Here is a 22,700-nt window from a genome sequence, read left to right on the forward strand (position 1 = left end):
ATTTGACTGCAGAGGATCTCAAGCATATGCTATGATAACATCAATTTAAATTATGAAAGGAGGCTTACCACATTGCTAGGAATTTTCTATTAATCAGATACAAAATATACATTTAGTAAACAAAATTGTACCCGAAAGAACTGGTCTGATGATCTCATTTTAAGAAACCCTACCAGATGAATCAAGCTTTTGGATGAAGGAAAGTATTTTGGGCAGCCAAAGGATAACAAGAGGATAGCTGGGTACACTGGGGAGCAGGGGAAAAGAGGTTGGAAAACTGTTCAGCATGTGCAGTGATGGCAAAGGGATCTCATTTTTTTAGGACTTTAGTCCCATGGAAGGACACTGGCACAGAGAAGGGAGGTGTGCTGGCCGGGGTTACTCCATAGCAAACCTAGCCTCTTCCCACTTCAGCCTGGCTTCCTGGGTTATTCTCAGCATCATTTTTAGCTTAGTTTTGTGACTGCCCTTTTCCATGCTCATTACAAATAGAAGATACCTAAGGAAACATTTGGACCCATATAACAAACCGTATTCCTGGGAACCAGACACTGGCAGATCAAACCCTTATTTACTGATTTCGATGAAAATAAGTAGGCCCCCAAAAGTAAAACAAAACAAAAACTAGTTTATCTGGTATGACATAAAGACTTGGGGAGACAGCATGTTAAGATGATCTGTAAGGCCACAACAGGGGGTTAAAATGACTCCCTAACAGGAAATAGCCACAAAAACCCACAGCAGCCAATCCTGGATCTAGCAGGGACTCTAGTGCTGCAGCCAGCAGCACTCCAATGGCTCTAGGAGGCACTTGCTTATTCTCCTGGTTACCCTCAAGAGTCACCACACTGAACTGGGAAGTCCTTTATAAGCAAGCAGATAGGAACATTCTGGTACCCTTTAAGAAATATTTTATAAATTTTTCTTATAAGGTAGATCATAAATTAAACTCCATTGATATAATGTATATTACAAACATCAGGAATGTCTTCAGTCATACAGTTAATCAATTTTCCTCTGCTAATCAACAGATTTTTGTTCAAATGTTAAACAATAAGTGTGCCAGAATCATTAATGAGTAATAATGAGGTGCACTGATGGATAAAGAAAGGACTTTTTCTTAATTGCCAAGGAGGACATTTCACAAAGTGGTATAAAAAGATCATTCAAAAATGAATACTACAGAATTACAGTTAATACTGGCTTAGAAGTTGTGCTTTTCTGATATGGCAATTCCAGTTTTTCCAAATCAAAGCACAGTATTAAGGGAAATGCAACACTCTTTCTGGATACAAACATGATCACCAACTTGCACTGAGAACTCTTAAAAGCAGGGGATTTAATGCACTATAATGCTTTCCATATTTTAGCTATTTAAAATATATATATATATATACTTATGTGTGTTGAACTGGTAGCTTTGAAAAAATTCAGATTCTACCCCCTTAGTATAATTCTTTTATGGCATAGTGCTCATGCCAAAAGAGGTACATAACAGTAGAAATACTTTGTTATTTCACTGGAATTTCATTTCACATTTACTGAGGTAGAGACTGGCCATGCATGTTCCCATTAAAAGATGCAACAAATTTCTAAGTTGACTGATTCAGAGACATGCATTTTTTTCATCAGCAGTCTGAATACAATCACAATGACTAAAACCAAGCACTGCAGGGAAATTTGCTCCTTATGATATAGATTTTATTTACCAAGATATTGCTAGTGAAAATATTAAAATGTAAGGCAAAACAACAGTGTAGACTGAATCACAAATAGTTAATACTGTACAGCACTAACATTTCTAGTCTCTAAAGAAATGATACTTAAGAATTCAGTGTGAATCTCAGAAATAATTCTGACCACCAGGTAAACATCAACAGTTTAATAAATAACATACATGGAAAAACAAACATTAAGACGAAACCCACTATTTTCTGATATCCAAAGAAAAGTCTGGTTGGATATGTCTTGGCAGTGTTCATTTCTACATAATTTCTGAATCATATTTATTTCAGTCTGATGAAATTCCACCTTTCTGGAAACAAAGAAGAGATGAAACCAACACTGCTACAATACTGTGCCTTCCTGAAATGCTTCTATCCACCTGTTGATAAAAAGAAATCCATTAGAATTGTAAGATCCAATCATCTGCTGTATGCAAACAGGACATAAATAAGAGCTGAGCCCTTAACCTGATTGCTCTAACAACACATTTAAGATCTTTTTAAAAGCAAAGTGAAATTGTGTGTCTTTACTGGGTACTCCTGTGCAAAAGCTGGCATGCAAAAGACTTTATTAACAACACTCTGTCCACGTTACTTGGGTTCTGTGAGAACTTCGGTGTCACCACATCTCTTAACTCTACCAACCAGAGTTTGCTTATATATCCCTTAGTTCCCAATTAAAGAGAATCTGGCATTTAGTCTACTCCCAAGTGATAAAAAAATTTGCCTGCAATATAATAGCTTCTCAAGTTTTTAGAAGTCTTTCCAAAAGTCTTTAGTCTCTAAATGTTAGCCGACATTGTGCACAGCTGCAAGTACTCAGAAAACACTGGGGGATACTCTCCGCTCCTCCCACTACAGTAACTGTTTCTGAACCTAATTAATTTTTGCCTTCTTACTGGAACACGATCTTTACAGTAGTATTTCAGGTAAAGAAATGATTCCAGGCAACCATAGCTTTTATGAGCAGCCTATAACATTTAAATTTTGAAATTTAAACTTTTGAAAATAAATACATGTAAGTTATACTCAATTCTGGTCTCCCAGTATGACTGGCAGGAGCGCAGTGATTGAGCCATCATTGTTGTCTCAAAGGGTCTGCACTGGGAGGAAAGTGGAATCGGTGTCCAGAACAAGTATTGAACACATACACTCCAGTGCACGCACATGGGCATCACACCTGGTATCTTAACACCTGCCCCAATAGTAATAACTTTAAAGAGAAACTTACAATTTAGCGTAAACCCATCCTAAATTACAGGTAAGCTTTTTCATCTAATTATGCTTAATTCTGTCTTGGTGTCATTGATATCTTTTCATTGAAATGATATAAGCAAATGCTGTATATATTGCAATATGGTTAGTATACAGCAACACATAAAGGTTCCTCAAAAATGTCATGGAAGAGATGAGTATTTAGCCTACCATGTCCCTAAGGGGCTCTGACCCCTGGCTCAGGCTCAAGAAGCTGGGTCCCTGCCACACATGGGGGAGAACTGGATGGAGATCCCAGCTGCCAGGTTTGACCCTTGTGGGCTTTAGGGTGTGAATCTGCAGACAGGAGCTCGCAGTCTCTCAAAAAATCAAACCACCACCACAAAACTGTGGAAAAATGGATGCAAAAAAATCTAAAATCCACGCACAGACTTGGAACTTTGCAAAAACCCCCATTTTCAATTATGGTACATTATTTCTAATTGTCTTAAGAAGCTGATGCCCCGCTTTCTCAAGCCATTTTAGAAACATTAAGCTGAGATAACATGAATACCTCTTACTAAAAACAGAAATGTGTATTCTGTGATGCCAAAGTACAATGCAAATGGAAGGGATGAACCAATGTTTGGTTCCGAGGAGACCTTGATTTCATGAAGATATGCAGCTCCACGTTAAGCAAACTGGCAACTTCAAAACTTTCCTATTTGAATGCTGAAGAGACTGCTTCAGCCTTTCATCTAAAATGATATCCATTTTCATCTCCTCAGTCGCTGGGAACAGCATGGGAGCCTCCTAATGTGTTTGACCTTTTTTCCCCAAAGAAGCATGCTGCAAGCAGCTGTTTAAACTCACGCTGTTCCCTGGCATAATTGAATCACTGGACTGCCAAAAGCCCTGGAATGTTTCAAGGGAAGATTCTTCCCCTCCTTGCAGGGGAAGTCAAAGGCCTCTGCTTCCCTTCCTTGCAGCACAGCAGCCTCATGCTGCTTCCCGTGTGGAGATAAAATTCTTGGACAGGACTACCTATTTTCCTTTCTCCTCTGCCTCCTAAAAATGTTCCAGAAACCCTTGCCTTAATTCTTTGCAATTCTGAACAGTTCAATCTTCATTTAGATCTCTGGTTTAGATTCTGAGATGTCCCTGTGCCTTAAAGTAGCTAATTTAAAAAACTAACAACTTGGAATACTGTCTCTAAAAAATATATATATCAGTTACTTACTTCTGAGCTGACTGTGCATCGTCTGCTTTGAACACATAAAATAGCATGTTTTTGTGTAGTAATTGAAATACTTTGGATTCTGAATGCTCATCTTTCACTTGCATAACAGTGAATCCTAATAAAGGCTGACTTTCCAAAGCTGCCACATCCTAATTTAAAAATACAAGAAGACAATATTTTAGTTTGAAATAAAACTCAGATTTAAAAATTCTTGATTTCTATATCTCTATTTCATATACACACATTTCAAACAATAATTCTAACAGCTTTTTCATTTCTCTGTGTCATCCCCACATCCCAGGGTGCTAGACACTGCATTAGATAATTTTCAGTATGTTCATATCTGTTGAATTTCACATAATATTCACTATATATTTTTAACATTATATTCACAGTAATGTTTAATACATTGCTTTTGATATATGGATGCAAAAAATAAAGCCCAGAGAGCCAATGGACTTTCCTAGATCTTAGCATTAAGGATCTTTATGTTTGGATCCTCCTATAGTAATGGTTGTCACAGGATGTTGGAACCCAGGATGATCAGAGAGAAAAGGACAGAATCAGAGCAAATACTAAAAACTGTTAACAAACACTGTTTTATCAATACTGGTTTGATCAACACAATTGGGTTGTGATCAAGGCAGCTCCACAAATACAGCCTGGCTGACAGAAACAGTGGCTTCCCCTTGCATGAAGTAGTTAGCAGTCATGTGATACCAAAAACACTTGTGTTTTATGCTAGGGAAATTACTAACACACTTGGGTGAGCGCTCCCCAGATACACAGCGAGAACACAACAGCATCTCCCCCCCCCATTAGTCAAGCAAAAATAATGCACACAAAACTGATCATTTCCAGCTGTATTACTAAATCCCAAAACTGGAGCCAGCACTGTAGCGTAGCAGGTAAAGCCACTGCCTATAATGTCGGCATCTCATAGAGATGCTGACTGAAGTCCCAGCTGCTCCACTTTTTGTTTTTTTAAAGATTTATTTTTATTAGAAAGGCAGACATATAGAAAGAGGAGAGACAGAGAAGATGTTCCATCTGCCAGTTCACTCCCCAAAGTTGCCACATGGCCAAAGCTGAGTCAATCTGAACCCAGCAGTCAGGAGCTTCTTCTGGGTCTCCCACATGGGTACAGGGTCTTAACGCCTCAGGCCATCCTTGACTGCTTTCCCAGGGTACAAGCAGGGAGCTGGATGGGAAGTGAAATAGCTGGGACCTGAACCAGCACACACATGGGATCCCAGTGTGTGCAAGGCAAGGACTCTAGCCATTAGGCTATTGCATTGGGCACCAGTTGCTCCACTTCTAATCCAACTCCCTGCTAATATGCATGGGAAAGCAGTGGAAGATGGCCCAAATTCTTGGGGCCTTGTCACCAACACAGGAGACTGAGAAAAAGCTCTTGGTTCCTGTTCTGGACGTTGCAGCCATTTGGGGAACAAGCTAGGAAACAGAAGATTCTTGCCAAATTCTACCTTTAAAATGACTCAGTTTTGGGGGAGAAAAAAAAATCCCAAAATACTTGTCAGTAGATTATATATCTTACCTCACTTGCAGCATACGTATATAAAATTTTATTTTTTATGACAAACCACAAGTGTTTCCAAGTTTTCTTATTGCCCTTTGATCTGTACAGGTAGCCACTCATAGAAGAATCTTCTGTGTTTGCTGATACCTGGAGAAACAAGCCCCATAAATAGCTAAATGGTTTTGAGACATATTTTACACAGCAACATTTCTTGTGATCATTACATGCTGGAAGCAATACACATAACAATAAAGCAATGTTTTGGATGACATAATTATTTTTTTTCTTATTTACTTTTATTGGAAAGGTAGATTTTTAGAAAGAAGGAAAGGACCCAGTGCAATTTCCTATTGTCTAAATCTTTGTCTTGCAAGTGCCGGATCCCATAGGGGCACCAGTTTGTATCCTGGCAGCTCCACTTCCCATCCAGCTCCCTGCTTGTGGGCTGGGAAAGCAGTAGAGGATGGCCCAAAGCCTTGGGACCCTGCACCTGTGTGGGAGACCAGGAAGAAGTTTCGGGCTCTGGCTTTGGATTGGCTCAGTTTCAGCCTTTGCAACCACTTGGGGAGTGAACTAGCAGACAGGAAAGCTTTCTCTCTGTGTCTCCTTCCCTCTCTAAATCTTGACTTTACAATAAAAATAAATAAATCTTAGAAAAAGAAAAAAAAAGAATCATTCTCCACTGCTTGTCCAGTCCTTAAGCAGGGAGCTGGGTTGGAAGTCGAGCAGTGGGACTAGAACCAGTGCCCAAATGGGATACTGGCACTGCAAGGTGGAGGATAAGCCAGTTGAGCTACCATGCCAACCCCTAAATAATGTATTTTCAGTGTGCTACTGTACTGACTGAAACTTCTATTGAAATGGACATACAAAACCTTCCTTTCACAAGTGTTCCTGGAATTTTACGTAGTTTAACTGCTTGCATGTCTGTGCATATTCTTTTTTGTGGGTTCATCTGTGTTTTCCGCATTAGCAAGAGAGTAAAAACATTTTAAAACCTAAAATGGTTTTCTAATGCTGCATTTTGGGAGCTGTCTATTGCTTTTGTCATTCTGGAGTATTAAAATAAGAAATTAATGCTTAATTATTTAATGTATCAACAAAGATATTTTGTAGAAATAGCAGAGATAGGGAAAAACATGCAAGATTACGATTTCCCTCAATGGTGTGACAGACAAACATACTTCTCTTTTTGTTTTTAAATATGGAACAGTTCATGAACTTGTGTGCCATCCTCGCACAGGGCCATGCTATCCTCTGTATCGTTCTAACTTTAGTGTATGTGCTGTCAAGGGCACAATAGGCATACTTTAGAAGTGGCTTCCCGTCCTTGCCTCTGCTGGTCACACTGCTATACAATCTCCTCCTGCGGAATGCGGATCATGGTATCTCCCCTGCCAGGTAAGTATGCCTCTTACTGAATGCAGACAGGATAACCAGGACAACGTGGTGATGATGCTAGGGTGTGGCCCCCATGCTTATGTAACAGTAAGAAAGACTCCTTCCACCGGAGGACAGGCTTTAAATTCTTTCTTTCTTGTGAGCATTGAAGTACATTGCCAGGCTTGGAAGCTCATATGGCAAAAAGCTGAAGGATCCCTCCAGACAAATACCAGTAAGAAGCCAAGGCCCTTGAACTGAAAGGAAATGAATCCTGTCAACCAACTGAATGAGACCCTTCCCTACCCTAGCCTCCAGATGAAACCTCAGTATTGTCCAGAACCTTAACTACATCCCATGCAGAGGTCCCAACTAAGCAGTACCTAAACAACTAGTCTGGTGGTAGTGTTTTCTATGTAGAAACAGAAACCTGATATAGGTGGGCTCTATGACTTCTACATATTAAAAATATACTAAAGTATAGTTTAAGTGGATGATAGCACTTGGCAGAAAATTAAAGACCTAGCATTAAATTAGAAAATTTTGTTAAGTGAAAGTAAATTTATATAAAGGAAACCATAAAAGACTACAAAGTAAATAAAAATGAATTAGAGCATCTGGCATTCAAATAATACTTTAATTAAATGGTAATTATATTGGGATACTGTTATATATTTATACAACTGCTACCAGTGTTATTCATGTATATGACATTTTTCTATTAGAATATTTTACAATTGGTTGATTAGCTATAAAAAATAGTCATTACACTGAATAGCTAAAAGTAGTTTGATATAATTGTTTCGAACTAAAATTGATATTGATCAACTTGATTGCTAAACTGACAACTTTCTTCTAATGACTGGATACTACTACTATTACTACTACTACTACTAATAATAATAATAAAAATAAATCCAACTCAAGGAAAATTCTCTAATTATTATAGATCATAATTTTAAAATACAAGAATTTCTAAAAATGTTTCAACATAACTGGAATACAAATACAACCTCTTAGATCCTCAAAAAGTTAAACATAGAATTACATATGATGAAGCAATTCCACTTCCAGGAATATGTAAACATATATCCACAAAGAAATCTGTACATGAATGTTTACGGCAACATTATTTATAATAGCCAAAAGAGAAACAACCAAAATGTTCGTCAAAGATGAGTGGATAAATTATTGAACTTATGCATACATACTATTCAGACATAGAAAGAAACAAAGTACTGATATGTACTATAATACTGACACATGTTATATTTTCAGTGACCCTCAAAAACACTGTGCTAGGGACAGTGCTGTGGTACAGTGGCTTAAGCTGCTGCTTGCAGTACAAGCATCCCATATGGAAACACCATTCCAGTCCTGGATGCTTCATTTCCAATTCATTTCCCAACTGATGTACCTGGGAAAGGAGCAGAGGATGGACCCAGGCGTGGACCTGTGTCACCCACACAGGAGACCCAGGTGGAGTTCCAGGCTCCCGGCTTCAGCCTTGCCCAGTCTTAGCCATTGCAGCCATTAGGGAGTGAACCAGCAATGGAAGAGCTCTCTCTTTCTGTTGCTTTATCTTTCAAATAAATTAAAATCTGAAGCACACAGACATATAGCATTGTGCTAAGTGAAGGAAGCCAGATAAAAGATGACAAGCTGTATGGTATACCTAGACTAACCAATGTCAGAGAGACAGAAAGCAGGTTAGAGGTTATCAAGGAGTGGAGAGAAGGGAGTGGGCAGAATGGTGACTGACTATATAATGGGTACATACAGACTTTTTATGGACAAAGAGTTCTGAAACTAGAGGGAGTCTGGTTGTATAACATTCTGAACGCTTTCTATATCATGGAATTGTATCCTTTAAAAATGGCTGATTGTATGTTGTGTGAATATCACCAAAACTAAAAAATGTCAGGTGCCCAAGGAGAATACTGTAATTTGACTTTTTTTTGAAAGATTTATTTATTTTTATTACAAAGTCAGATATACAGAGAGGAGGAGAGACAGAGAGGAAGATCTTCCATCCAATGATTCACTCCCCAAGTGACTGCAACGGCCAGTACTGCGCTGATCCGAAGCTGGGAACCAGGAACCTCTTCTGGGTCTCCCACATAGGTGCAGGGTCCCAAAGCTTTGGGCCGTCCTCTACTGCTTTCCCAAGCCACAAGCAGGGAGCTGAATGGGAAGTGGAGCTGCCTGGATTAGAACTGGCACCCATATGGGATCCCGGCGGGTTCAAGGCAAGGACTTTAGCTGCTAGGCCATGCCGCCAGGCCCTGTAATTTGACTTCCACAGCACTTAATTAGATACATTAATTTCTACAGCCTGACTGCAGAGGAGCAAGTAAGTAGTTCTCAAACTTCAGCATAGATGTCAATCACCAGGAGTGCTTGGTAGTGTTTCTGATTCTGCAGACTGGATACGGAGGTTCTAATACGAGTAAACTTCCAAACAGCTGAAGCTACTGGTCTGCAGGACACCCTGAGAACCACTGGAATAAAGGAAGCAATGGCTGTAACCAAGAAGTAGACGTTGGTGTTTTATATGTCCTTCTACCCAACCACGGTGGCTGTAAAAACAGAAGAAGTAGAAGATGGCCAGATTGTGTGGTTGGTTAGAAGGATGCATAAAATGGGATTGGAGTTACACTGAGGCTAGTTTAAATTGTGAAGAGTTTTCTAACAAATGCCATGGAGTTTCAACTAATGAGGGGAGCAAGTAGGAAGAATTACATTAAGAAATTGTGACATCACTATGAGGTGTGCGAAACTATAGTGTGTTGAGAACCATTTCGGTTTATTAAGAACCTCGAAATTCTGAATTTAGATTTAGATACAGGAATTGAGGGACGGAACAGAAAAGTTCGAAAGTTCCCACTCAACTGGCTTCACCAGCTTTGTATAAAACCTGTCAATTAAAACTTAAAGTCAGCATCGTGGCATGGTGGCTGCTTCAAGTCCTGACTATTCTGCCGTAGTCCTGCTTCCCGCTAACAGGCTTGGGAAGCCCATGGAAGATGATCCAATGCTTGTGCCCCTGCAACCCTTATGCGAGAGCAGGACAGAATTTCCTATTGCTGTGTTAGGACCAGCCATTAAAAGTGACCAATACATGCAAGATATCTGTCTCAACGTCTCTCTGTATTGCTCTGCCTTTTAAATAAATACATCTTTTTTTTTTAAATCAATTCATACTATTCCAACTAGGAATAAACTCAACTTCACATAAGAAACATGTTCTTGGGCCTGGCGGCGTGGCCTAGCAGCTAAAGTCCTTGCCTAAACGCGCTTGGATCCCATATTGGCGCCAGTTCTAATCCCGGCAGCTCTACTTCCCATCCAGCTCCCTGCTTGTGGCCTGGGAAAGCAGTCAAGGATGGCCCAAAGCCTTGGGACCCTGCACCCGCATGGGAGGCCTGGAAGAAGTTCCTGGCTCCTGGCTTCAGATCGTTGTAGCACCAGCCGTTGCAGTCACTTGGGGAGTGAATCATCGGACAGAGATCTTTCTCTATCTCTTCTCTCCGTATATCTGACTTTCCAATAAAAATAAAATAAATCTTCAAAAAAAAAATGGTCTCATTCACATTCTTGGAGTTTGCTTTTGGCATTGGAACACCTCTGCAACAATCAAGCAAGCAAACCCAATTAAAAACTCCACTTATTGAAGCAAAAAATAGCCAAGGTGGAATGGACTAATCATGATGGGAGTAGGCAGAAAGGAAATACTGTTTTTATTCCTTTGCTACTTGCTGACTGACATTTACTTAAGGTACCAGGGTAGGACATCGATGATTTGAGTGTGTATTAAGCCATGGAAAAGTTTATGTTTAAAATTTTTCCTTTCAGTTGAAAGAAAAGACAGCCTACTGTCAGTAATGTCAGTAGTAAGTGATCAACCAATACCAACAAAAATCAGTGTGGGTCAGTAAATGTTGACAAAAGGCTAGAATATTCTACGAACTTCTTCCATCTGGCAAGGGAAGCTTCCTCAAAGTGTGTTTTAAAATGTTCATGTGTGTCCAACTTATTTTTATATTCTATCATTGCATGTTCCGCAAGCCTTGCAAAAGCCATTTTCTAAATGACTCATGTTTTAGGGGAGACCAGGTAAGATTATAACGCATCAATCACATCCATTCCAAGTATTATTAAAACTTGTATCTTATTGGTTGTGGGAAATGACATTTTTCTTTATAAAAGAAAAACCAACATTTTATGAATGCTTATGAATAATTTACCCTCATTACAATGCAAGTTTAATGAAAACACTTACTTCTTTGAGAGCAGCTGGAATTTTTTTTTGTTTCCTCCCTGATGGAATACTATGTAAGACTGATGATAAGGTGCTTGAAGGAGATTTGTGATTTCCAGGAAATCCAATCTTAGGGGAGTGCTGGTGATCTAAAACAAACCAGAAACACTTCTATAGCCAATGGCACACATTCCACAATTCAATATAATTCAAATCCATAAATGTTTTTGCATAAAATATCCATGAAATGACACTCAAGAGACTGAAGACCTATGCAGAAGGAAGATGAATTTCTGGGAGCCGAATGAGAGCTAGACTGTACTATCTATGATTTTATACTTTTGAACTTTAAGCTACATGAAGTAATTATCCATTCATGCCTTTTGAATTCTGAAACATGAGAATGTACCACAGATTTAAAAACCCTAACAAATCGTGCCCTACTGGCTTTGAAAAAGAACAAAAACCAAAAATACATTGATCAGTATGTAGATAATAAACGAAATACTGACAGAAAAGGCACCACTGACAAAGCAATGGATGCTGATTGCAAAGGTTCAAGTAAAGTTTGTAGTGCTGCAGTTGCTCCACAGAGGAGTGTGCCAGCTAACAGAAGCAAGACTACTCCCCCAACGAAGGACAGCGTGAGCTAAGGCCAAGAGGTTTGAAATTAAGGCATCTATTAGGAGAAAAGTCAGGCTGGGGGCGAAAAAAAGTGACAGAGAGGGAGAGGAAAGGGGTTGGTTCTCAGCATTCTGGATGAGTCAGGCTTTTGAAACTAGGGAGTGACATGAACAAATGAGTCAACATAAATCCAGCATTAGCAAGAACAAGGGATTTGCAGTAGGAAAAATTGTTAGGAAATGATGTTAGTACAGGCAAGCGACAACAAAGGCTTTATTAGGACTAAGATGAAGAATTCAAGACAAATATGGCTATTCAGGCATAAAACTGACGAGATTTACTGAGCACATGGATGTGGATGACAACGGAGGAGGATTTGAAGATACAGTTTGAGTGTTTGTAGCTTATGCTGTACACCCAGCCAACAAAAGGAGGATCAGAGAGGCTGGGGCTGACAAAGAGAAAATGTGCCTGCCTGGAAAATGTGTACAGACAAGAAATTACTAGTTGAAAGGTAGATTGTGTAACCTAGTTTTTTCAATTACAAATTCCTATTTGCTAACAAAAAGCTGTTTTTCTTGGAAAAGATGTATTTACTTTTACTAGAAACTTAGATTTACAGAGAGAAGGAAACACATAAAGATTTTCCATCCACTAGTTCACTTGCCAAGTGGAGGCAATAGCTAGAGCTAAACTGATCCAAAGCCAGGAGAAAGGAGCCAGGAGCTTCCTCAAGGTCTTCTAAATGGGTTCAGGCTCCCAAGACCCTGGGCCATCTTCAATTGCTTTCCCAGGCCACAAGCAGGGAGCTGAATGGGAAGTGGAGCAGCTGGAACACAAACTGATGCTCATATAGGATCCCAGCAGATATAAGGCAAGGACTTTAGCCTCCAGGCTATTGCGCTGGGTCTAGGACAATCTTTTCAAAACTTAGATGCTGGAGCCAGTGCCATGGAATAATAAGTTAAGCCTCCTCTTCCTGTGGTGCCAGCATCCTGTGTGGCTACCAGTTCAGCCCCAGCTGCTCCATATCTGATCCAGTTCCCTACTAGTGTGCCTGGGAAGCAAGTGGAGAATGGCATGTGTGCTTTGGCCCCTGCTCCTGGTTATGGCCATCTGAGGAGTAAAACCAGCATATGGAGGATCTCTCTACCTCTCCTCTCTGTAGATCTGCCTTTCAAATAAAAAATAAATACATCTTTAAAAAAATGTAATTTCTATAGGATTCATAAATTTAAGGATTTCTCCCCAAAATATAGACATTCACTTAAACCGCAGGATACCTGCAAACAGTGAACAGGCAGATAGAAGTATCATTTTGTATTTTGGTTAAAAGCTGCAGATTCCAATGTACAGCAAAATCTTATTGAATTAGTCTAAGGGACTAAATTAGGCTAACGAAATTCTATTTAGTAAATTCTCACAGAGAATTGTTTTATAGACAGTTAAAAATGATTTGTAAAAAGCTTACTGCTTTTTAGTTGTTTTACGCATTTCAACCTGTAATTACATATGTACCATCAATTTTCTTAGCAAAATCTTTTTCCCAGAGTAAAAATGAATTTCAGCCCAACCTCTCCTGGAATTGCCAGAAAACATGAGCTAAGAGAGCATCATGCTGATTTTGAGACAAGAATCATATTGCTGATGTATTAAAGATGATTATTTCAGATGGCTGTTTGAAAGCATCTGGGGAACAGAAGGAATTTTTTTGTGTGTGTGAATGTTATATATTACCTAATTTCTGAAGTTCTTGGAAACAATGTTCACATACTCTTGCTGGTTGATTTTTCAAATAATCTAAGCCATACTTATTTGATGAACAAGCTTGGCATACAATCTGAAAACACAACGTAATGAATGATCTCATTTAGAAAAACTTTTGTTTTCAAATCACAAAGTACTTCATAATTGATACTACCGTCTCCTTTTCAAGAACATTTTCATACATACTCACTGAATCTCAACCACAACTCTAGGAGGTTCAGGCCCAGAATGATAACACACAGGACAGTAGTCCCCTTTGATCTGTGAGAGGTATGCTCCAAGAGGTTCTGCCAATGGCTGACTGCAGATGTTACTGAACTCTAGGTACACTGTATCTCCTACATTCGCGTATGACAAAATTTAATTTGTAAGTTATGCACAGTAAGAGACTAACAATCATGACTAACAATAAATTATGATAAGCATATACTAAAGTTACTTAAAATTTACGACTTCTTCACTGATGTGTAGCTGTAACCACCTCTCTCCTTTCTTAAGTGTCCCAACTATATTCTAAGGGCCATTTAATTAGGACAGTAATTTTTAGAGCCATTTCCGATGTTATTGGTTCCTATGCTGATTTTACTAACGTGGTCATCAAGGCTGAGAGGTATCACATAGGGATCGCTTCAACAAGGAAAGCACGCCTACTAAAAACTCCATTATCTCCACAGAGGCAGGTAAATCATTATCTGCACATGCAAGGATCTTATCGTTCATGAAATTCATAGTCTCTCTTTCTGAAGGACATTCTAAAGTAACTATGGGGTGGGAAGAGGGAAGTTCCCGAGAAAGAGCCCCTTAAGTCCCAGCCCCGGAAGAGGAAACACCGCCCCCAGCCCCACTGCACTGGACACTGTGGTTTTCTTTTCCCGCATTCCATGCAGCCCATCAGGGGACAAGTCGCAATGGAGAGGTGCCATCCTTGCTGACCTTTCCGCAGGCCCGGCAGTGGTGGCGTCTCCAAGTCAGAGTGAATTCACTTGTGCAGATCATACACATTGTGGCTCTGGTATCAGGGATCCAGATGGGAGCCTTGGATCCCAGGGGAGTAACTTCCTCCTTGCTTTCCGAGTCAGCCTGTGGAACAAGGATGACTTCTGATTACCTCCAGCATGAGGCTTGCTACAGAACTGTCTTCTTCTCAATTCTGCCAGGATCATAAAGAATGTGACAGAGGCTAATATGCTTTTCATGCACTCAGGATATTAAAATTCGCTACATTCCAGAACCCCTCTAGTGCAAAATAAAAACAATGCCTATGGTGGTGGTGGGGTGACAGTGGATAAGTTTCTTCCTGATAAGACTGCATATTTTCTAAATTTTCTATAACAGAACTTTATCATTAGAAAAAACTATTAATATATCATATATATACATATCATCCAATTGTATCAAAAGTAAACAGGAGGATGAATGTTGAGCTGTAATCAGACACACAGTTTCAATTTTTATCTAACACAGGTTGCTTTTCTAAACTCTTGTGAATTGTTTCTTTAAGGTAAAAATGGTTTGGAACCCACTGTAAACAGAGGAGAGAGTTGGGAAGGGGAGAGATACCTCATCCAGACTCCTGCTGGGACAGAAGGTGATTCTTTTCTTGGCATACTCTTCTATTGACCTGGAAATCGCTTCGAGCCATTCATCCCTCTCTGTGGCAGAGCTGTTGGGGGTAAAAGGAGGCTCTATCAAGCAGATGTCAGCTTTCATTCGTGGCCTTCTTCTTTTCTCCCCCCCGCCTCCCCCTGGCAACAGATCCCTCCAGTAACTGTCCTCCAGTAACACCAGTCCAAAGCAGAGCCCTGAAGCTTATGTGAACAAATAACCAAAGAAGGCAACAGGGAGTCCTGGGCATTTTAGCAAGCAGGTTTTTTTTTTTTCCTTTTGAAAGTACTACTTCATACAACACAGCTTCTCAAGTCTACATTTGGAAGGATTTTTATTTGGGTTAAGAAATAGTTGTACTTTTAATAACTGTGATTATTTGTATAAGGGGAATTTCTAAGAGGAAATCCTAGAATCTAAAAATATTTAAAGAATTCAAAAGTTTCAAACATGAATTTACAAGATAAAATACAAAACATCTTTAGATTACTAAATGTCACTAAATATCTCTAGAAAAGATGGTCAAGATAACTTATTGCTAGTATCTTAAAGCATGTATTGAAGGCATAATTAATAAAGGAAACAGCCTACAGTTGTCTTTAGCGTCTCTTCACCTGTTGAGCCCACCAAGCTTTCTCAGCGGATGTCTTTAACTCAGGTCCTTTTTAATAAATACATAATTCAGTTATTACAGAGAGATCAAATCTACTGGTTTCCTTGCCAAATGCCTACAATGGTTAGGTCTGGAAGGGGCCACAGCCAGAAGCCGAGAACTCAATCCAGGTTTCCCACGAAGGTGGCAGGGACCTAACCATGTAAGCAATTACACATCACTCAGACACTAAGTCAAATGCTCGTCACTCTTCAACTCAAGTCTTGATAGAATGAACCTAAATAAGGGAATGCCTATTGAGTGAACAAGGATCTGTGCCCTGTATTTCTTCTTATTATTTTAAAGGGTTTTTTTTTTTTTTAATAAGGAAGGTAGATTCACAGAGCAAAGGAGAGGCAGAGAGATCTTCTATCCACTGGTTCACTCTACAAGTAACCACAATGGCTGGAACTGAGTTGATCTGAAACCAGGAGCAGGAGCCAGGAGCTTCCTCCAGGTCCCCCATGTGGGTGCAGGGTGCTAAGGCTTTGGGCCATTCTCTACCACTTTCACAGGTCACAAGCAGGGAGGCTAGACACGAAGTGAAGTAGCTGGGACAAAACCGACGCCCATATGGGATCCCAGCACATGCAAGGTGAGGATTTAGCCACTAAGCTATCATGCCTACTAATGGACTGAAAGGTAGAAATCAGAAATTGTTTACAAGTCCAACTTCTAAGCTTGTATTTCTCAAATTCCCAATATATATCAAAAAAACAAAAAAGCAATCCTGCTTTCTTTAAACCAAGTAAAACCTGCCTTAGTTTCCTCCATTACTGTAGCATCACTGCCAAAATGAGTTACTGTTGAACACTTACTACATGTCAGCCTACTGTACTAAATGCTTTCCAGATGTGCTCATGTCTCATCAAAATGCTATGTCATGAAATATGCACTCCTCTTACACATACACCCCGGCCCCTACTGTCTCCACTATTCAATCTGTTTTATGCAGATATCCTACAGATGGCATTCTCAGCGTCAGTTAATTTAGATAACAAGATTTGCAATGCTAGATAATGCAGAGAAGTAGTCACAAGCTAGTATTGGACCCAAATGTGGTTACAGATTGAACCCTTTATCTCCAAGTGATTGCCAACCTCTGTTACTATTTGCTGAAGAATAAGAACCCTCAATAAGAAACATTCTCAGGCGTCCAAGCAAATATCCATAAAGTATTACCATCACTCCCTCCTGTTTCTTATGGGAAGAAGCAGGAAAAAACAGAGAGGCAGATGGCTAATTTGAGAATTGCTGTTGGCGTTTTCTGGAGCCCTGGGAGCGTGTGGAATGTGATTTGACTGTCCAAATCATGTCACATATGCTGTTCATTTATTTAGCCACTCCTGGCTCTCTCTTGTGTGGGGTTCTGCCAAAACAATGTTTACTAGCTCTTGATAACACATTTCCCACAGACCACACACACTTGCCCACAGCATCCAGCAGAGACAACCAGGTCTCCTTTGGTAACACGTAGGGTAGAAGAATCAGCATCGTCCTTGGACTGACAGCTGGCTAAGATTCTTTCTTTATAGAATTTATGTTACCAGAATGCAAATTTGCATCAAATAATTTCCTTTTTCCTATCAATTTGGATGCATTAGCAAAGGGAAAAACTGCAAAAAAAAAAAAAAAAGTAGATTTCTGTTGTGACAGCACTTGCCATATCATTTACTACTAATATGAACTAGGATGCTACTCTGCTCAAAGGCTGCATTACTTTGGCTCATCTGAGCTATGTTTGCTGCTCGACTAGAAAGCAATGGACCAGGTACACACAATATACCTCATCTGTAAGAGCTCATATTTCACTGAGGTAGAAAAAAAAAGTTAACATTTATTCTAAGAAATATAAATTACACAGAAGTAGTAAACTACTTTATTTGAGTAGTAAGGGAGTCTTTGCAGAAGTGATCAGAAAGTTAAAACTCAAAGAATTCCAGGGATCTGACAGGGAATGCTGAGCAGTCACCCTTAGACAGTCTCCTAGCTTTGGTCACCACTGCTAAGCTGGGTACCTCCAGATATATGCCTTTTGCTTTCTTTGAAATCTACAATCTTAAATAAACTGCTATGGTGGCTTCTTTTTTGTTTTTTAATTGTGAACTTTTTTTTCTTGAGAGATGGGGAGGGAGGAGAGGAAGTGGTAAGAAAAGGGAAGGAAGGGAGGGACAAAGGCAGATGGACAGATGGAGAGTAAATGCCTAGAATGGCTAAGGCTGGACCAGGGAAGCAATCAGTGTGGACCTCGGAAACTAAATTTCTCATTTCTTACCCTAAGCTGCTCCACTTCTAGTACTCCACTGCACAGTGAATTGGCAATACCACTTTATACATTACACAAGCTGGAAAATTCACTTGGAATCATTTCTCTTAGTCTACCACCCATACTATATTCCAAATAACAGCATGATTCTCTTTTAAAAATGCAAATTTGATTACATCACTTCCAGGCATAAAGCATCCAATTGTTTCTGTGCCTGTCAAAATAAATGCCAAAACCCCTAGTTGGTTCTGCAATATCTATCTCAGCTGTCCCTCAAAGATTACTCTGGGTAACTCTCTCGCTCTTTAGCTCATACCTTCTGGCCTCTCAGGTTTACACCTTTATAGTACCTACACAAAGATACTGAACTGTGCTACTATTTCTAAATATACATCTTTTGTAATGGAATGTAAGCTTAGGGAAGGAAGGAAGGGGTCTTTAATTATCCACTGTATCCTGGTGCCTCCACATCCCTTCACAAATCAAAGGATGAACTTCAGACAAGGTAGAAGGATGTGCGATAGGCCAGCTACGTGGAGAGTTATCATCAGACCCAAGTGTTGCAGGGTAGGGACGGACAGGCCGAGTGAACAGCAATCAGGTCCAATCTCAATTCCATACCTTCCTTAGTGCAGCTAGGGGAATTCAGAAGAGGACCACAACACAATGGTGCCATTCAACACATTTCAGCTCTTTTTCCCCAACCCAACTCCTATCTTGGAAATCTCTTTTCTTCTAGTGAGAATTTTCCAACTTCTACACTTTATTTTGCATATTCTACGTTCAACTCACTGGTAATCTTACTGGCTTTCTACCTGATTCTAGTCACCTCTTGATACTTTATCCCAGAGAGGATCAACTATAGCCTAGTATTCATGAGCTATCTTCTACAAAGCAGCCAGTGATTCTGGGGTAGGTGGCCATTAGGCAGTCTCTTTCCCTGTTAGCTGTGCTGTGTGTGTTCTGTAAGTACTGAAGTCACTCTGAATTCACGATAACTGCTGTATGGTTAAGCACCAAGAAAAAGAACAAAAGAAGGGACCCATATGTCATGTTCAAAAAACAGTAATGCAAAATGTTCTGTGGAGGTTCTTCCTGTCGACCCCTGTAATAAGGCACAACCATCTGTCGCACAGTGATGTTTGCGGAAGTCAATGTGTTACGAAGACCAGTGGTGTGTCTCTATTATTGCATGAGCCTCATTCGTAAAAGGCATAGTTTCTGCTTTTCTAGTGTCTTCTTGGCAAGGCTACGACTCTTAAGTCCCATTCTAAAGTATCAGTACAGTTTTCTGAAATTGGTTAAGAGCAATTCAATTGTTCTTTAATTTTTCATTTTAGTCTGATACCTATCTCACAGGTTTGTTAAGCTTTTTAAAGAAATACAGAGGGCCTGGCGCGGTGGCCTAGCGACTAAGGTCCTCACCTTGCATGCACCAGGAGCCCGTATGGGCGCCGGTTCTTATCCTGGTGGCTCCACTTCCCATTCAGCTCCCTGCTTGTGGCCTGGGAAAGCAGACGAGGATGGCCCAAAGCCTTGGGACCCTGCACCCACGTGGGAGACTCAGAGGGGGACCCTGGTTCCTGGCTTCAGATCGGCACAGTGGTTGTTGTGGCCACTTGGGGAGTGAATCAACTGAGGGAAGATCTTTCTGTCTCTCCTCTGCTCTATATATCTGACATTCCAATAAAAATATAACTTAAAAAAAAATCAAAAAAAAAAAAAAATCCCAGTACTCTATAAAGCACTCATTGCTTTTAAAAACATCATGTTCCATTGTACAAAGCTTTGAAACATTCACATTAAGGGTCTGGTATTGTGGCACACAGTTAAACTGCTGCCCACAACACTGTCATTCACTTAAATGGCAGTTCACATCCTGGCTGCTCCATTTCTGATCTAGTGAGGTGCTAATCACCTAGAAACGCAGCAGAATATGGCCCAAGTGCTGGGGTCCCTGCCACCGACATGGGAGAACCAGATGAAGCTCCTGGCTCCTGACTTCAACATGCCTCAGCCCTGGCCATTGTGGCCATCTGGGGAGTGAATCAGCATATAGAAGATCTCTCTCTGTCTCCCCTTCCCTTTAACTCTTCCTTTAAAATAAACCTCCTGAGGAAAAAAAAAAATACTCGCTTTAAATGAAAAGTCAACTCTGGGAAAGAAGTGTGAGTAATTAAAGCAACAGAAACTAGAAAGTCAACAGTTCATACATGCCAGAGATATCTGAATCTGTTTTATTGGCAAGCATTCATCTTTTGATGTATTTTAATAAGTCACCTGGCAGAGAGAATGAAGGATCGTTCTACACTTTCAATCTTTAATTCATTCTGATATGCTTCCTGGGTGGGTTTTCTGACCTAGAAAAAAGCACAAAAATGTAAGTAAATGCAACCTACGGAGGATCTCACGCATGAACTACAGAAAATGCTGAAAGGCCCTGACTGCGGACACCCACAACCAACTTTCCCATCCAGTTTTCTCTACTACTATGTTCCATCATCTAATCTCTACTCTGGAAGAACTTAAATACCTCCATGCAAGTTCTCTGCCTACCACAATTCCTCTGATAGGAATGCCCCTCCCCAGCACACATGCATAGCCACATGTGACTTATACTTCACAGTGCACTGGCTTTTCCCCCAACCAAAGACTCCTTCAATCTCCGTCATTCCTAGTCATCGTCCAAAGTTACATAACAACCCCTTCATTGAGTACACTGACAGCCATATACTTGGGACTTGCCAAAACTTGAACTGTGATTAAATTACAGACTTGTCTCCAAATATGTAAAATATGTAAAAAAATTCTTTGCATGAATTCACAGACCTTCATTCCAGCTAATGAGAGCATGTTGTTCAGTTTGTACATCCCAGACTGTACTGGTGTTGTATAGAGCAAGGCATCATTAAACTGAAAGCACAAATGTTTCACAGGACAAAGAAATTTAAGCTACAATGATGTGAATAAGACACAATAATACAAGAAAAGCAATTTTCTTTTACTAACAGCTCTCTGGATAAAATAAAGCAATTCTGTTCTGAATATTTAAAATAGGATCACCTGGAATGGTTCATTAGATTATTATTAAAATAGTGATTTCTAGAGAATGTGCTTCTTTTGCAAGTTCTGTAACAGATTTAATGCATTCTGAATTTAAATTCCAAAAAAGTTTTACAATCTGCTTAAATAAATGATCAAATTCATTCTCCCAAATGGATTAAAATAGAATATATGAGGAAATAATTTTCTAATCATGAATCATAGCAGACATTATATTTCCTATATTTGAGATGCAAATTGGTAATATAGATATTCAAGGATGCCAGGAAAACTGATATTTTATTGTGCCATGTCTATGGGTTGTACATAAAGCCAGAATACCTTCAGAATAGTAGGTTACGTTGCTGCATGTAAAACTGGCATCCCATATTGGAGCAGAGGTTGGAGCCCTAGCTGTTCTGCTTCCAGTAGAGCTCCTTGCTACTGCACCCAGTTGTATGGGCGCCCGGCCCTCATGTAAAAAAAATGGATGAAATTTGGGCTCCTGACTTTGATCTGGACAAAATCCAACTATTGTGACCAACTGGAGAATGAACCAGATGGAAGAGCTCTGTCTCTCTTTCCCTGTTTCTCTTTCCCTATCTCTCTGCAGATCTCCTTCCACTGAGCAATTCTCCCTACCCTGGAGAAATCAGTACCACCCAGGACCGCTTACCAGGAAAAACATTCGGGGCTGCATGACTTTCCGAGAGAGCTTCATCAGAATTCCTTCTTTGAGAAAAACCTGATTCATCCGAGCAAACACTTAGTTATTTCCACCAACATAACTACAATTTACATATCATTTTCTTTCCATTTTTCTCTTCCCTAAGCTTTTTCCTGTGTCTGGCGGGGAATGGGGGAGATACATTCCTTGTGATGTTTTATAAACTTGATGGCCCTTTAAGCCTTCTAAATCATTTAGGAATTAGAGTAGCAAGCACAGTCTCATAGATGCGATACTGCTCTGAGAGGTATTGTGTGGACTGACATGTGATAGACTGAGCATGTACTGCTGGTCCACAGGGACAGCCAACAACCTGAAAACTACATTTCATCATTTTCCTCAACTCATTCTCCAGGCCACCTATGTGCTCTATAAGAGAATCAAATTACCAATCTGTTCCCTCCCTACACAATCCTTTCTCACATTAAAGATTTTAAATGAAATTGTTTCCAAAGCTGCATGAGGGCAGCTGATATTATGCAATGTAACTATACTAGTGCATCAGATACTCTGTGGGGTCCCTTGTCACGCTCCTAATTAAACCTAATTAAATCACTTCTGTCATAGTGATTTACATCATAAATGCTCTGAGTGCAGAGAGCAACCCAGGTTTATTCAATGAAGAGTAACAAAAACAAACAACCCATTTTCACAAAGGAAATGAAAAACATCTAGTCC

General features: G+C 39.9%; 1 protein-coding gene and 1 pseudogene across 2 annotated transcripts in view; both read right to left on the reverse strand.

Moving 5' to 3' along the window:
- Positions 1-1,377: 1,377 nt before the first annotated feature.
- Positions 1,378-22,700, reverse strand: part of FGD6 (FYVE, RhoGEF and PH domain containing 6) — a 122,347-nt gene continuing 101,024 nt past the window's right edge. For both annotated transcript variants that reach the window (XM_058673254.1, XM_058673253.1), the window contains exons 12-21: positions 21,972-22,040; positions 21,083-21,166; positions 20,534-20,613; positions 15,291-15,393; positions 14,664-14,810; positions 13,701-13,803; positions 11,361-11,488; positions 5,717-5,845; positions 4,159-4,307; positions 1,378-2,104 (exon numbers count right to left, since the gene is read on the reverse strand). In XM_058673254.1, coding sequence (XP_058529237.1) covers positions 2,068-2,104; positions 4,159-4,307; positions 5,717-5,845; positions 11,361-11,488; positions 13,701-13,803; positions 14,664-14,810; positions 15,291-15,393; positions 20,534-20,613; positions 21,083-21,166; positions 21,972-22,040 — 1,029 coding nt within the window. In that variant the 3' untranslated portion in view covers positions 1,378-2,067. The remainder of the gene's footprint in view (positions 2,105-4,158; positions 4,308-5,716; positions 5,846-11,360; positions 11,489-13,700; positions 13,804-14,663; positions 14,811-15,290; positions 15,394-20,533; positions 20,614-21,082; positions 21,167-21,971; positions 22,041-22,700) is intronic.
- Positions 6,897-6,996, reverse strand: LOC118757616 (U6 spliceosomal RNA; annotated as a pseudogene).

Source organism: Ochotona princeps, chromosome 15, assembly GCF_030435755.1.
Source record: "Ochotona princeps isolate mOchPri1 chromosome 15, mOchPri1.hap1, whole genome shotgun sequence".
In the NCBI taxonomy this organism is placed as follows: domain Eukaryota; kingdom Metazoa; phylum Chordata; class Mammalia; order Lagomorpha; family Ochotonidae; genus Ochotona; species Ochotona princeps.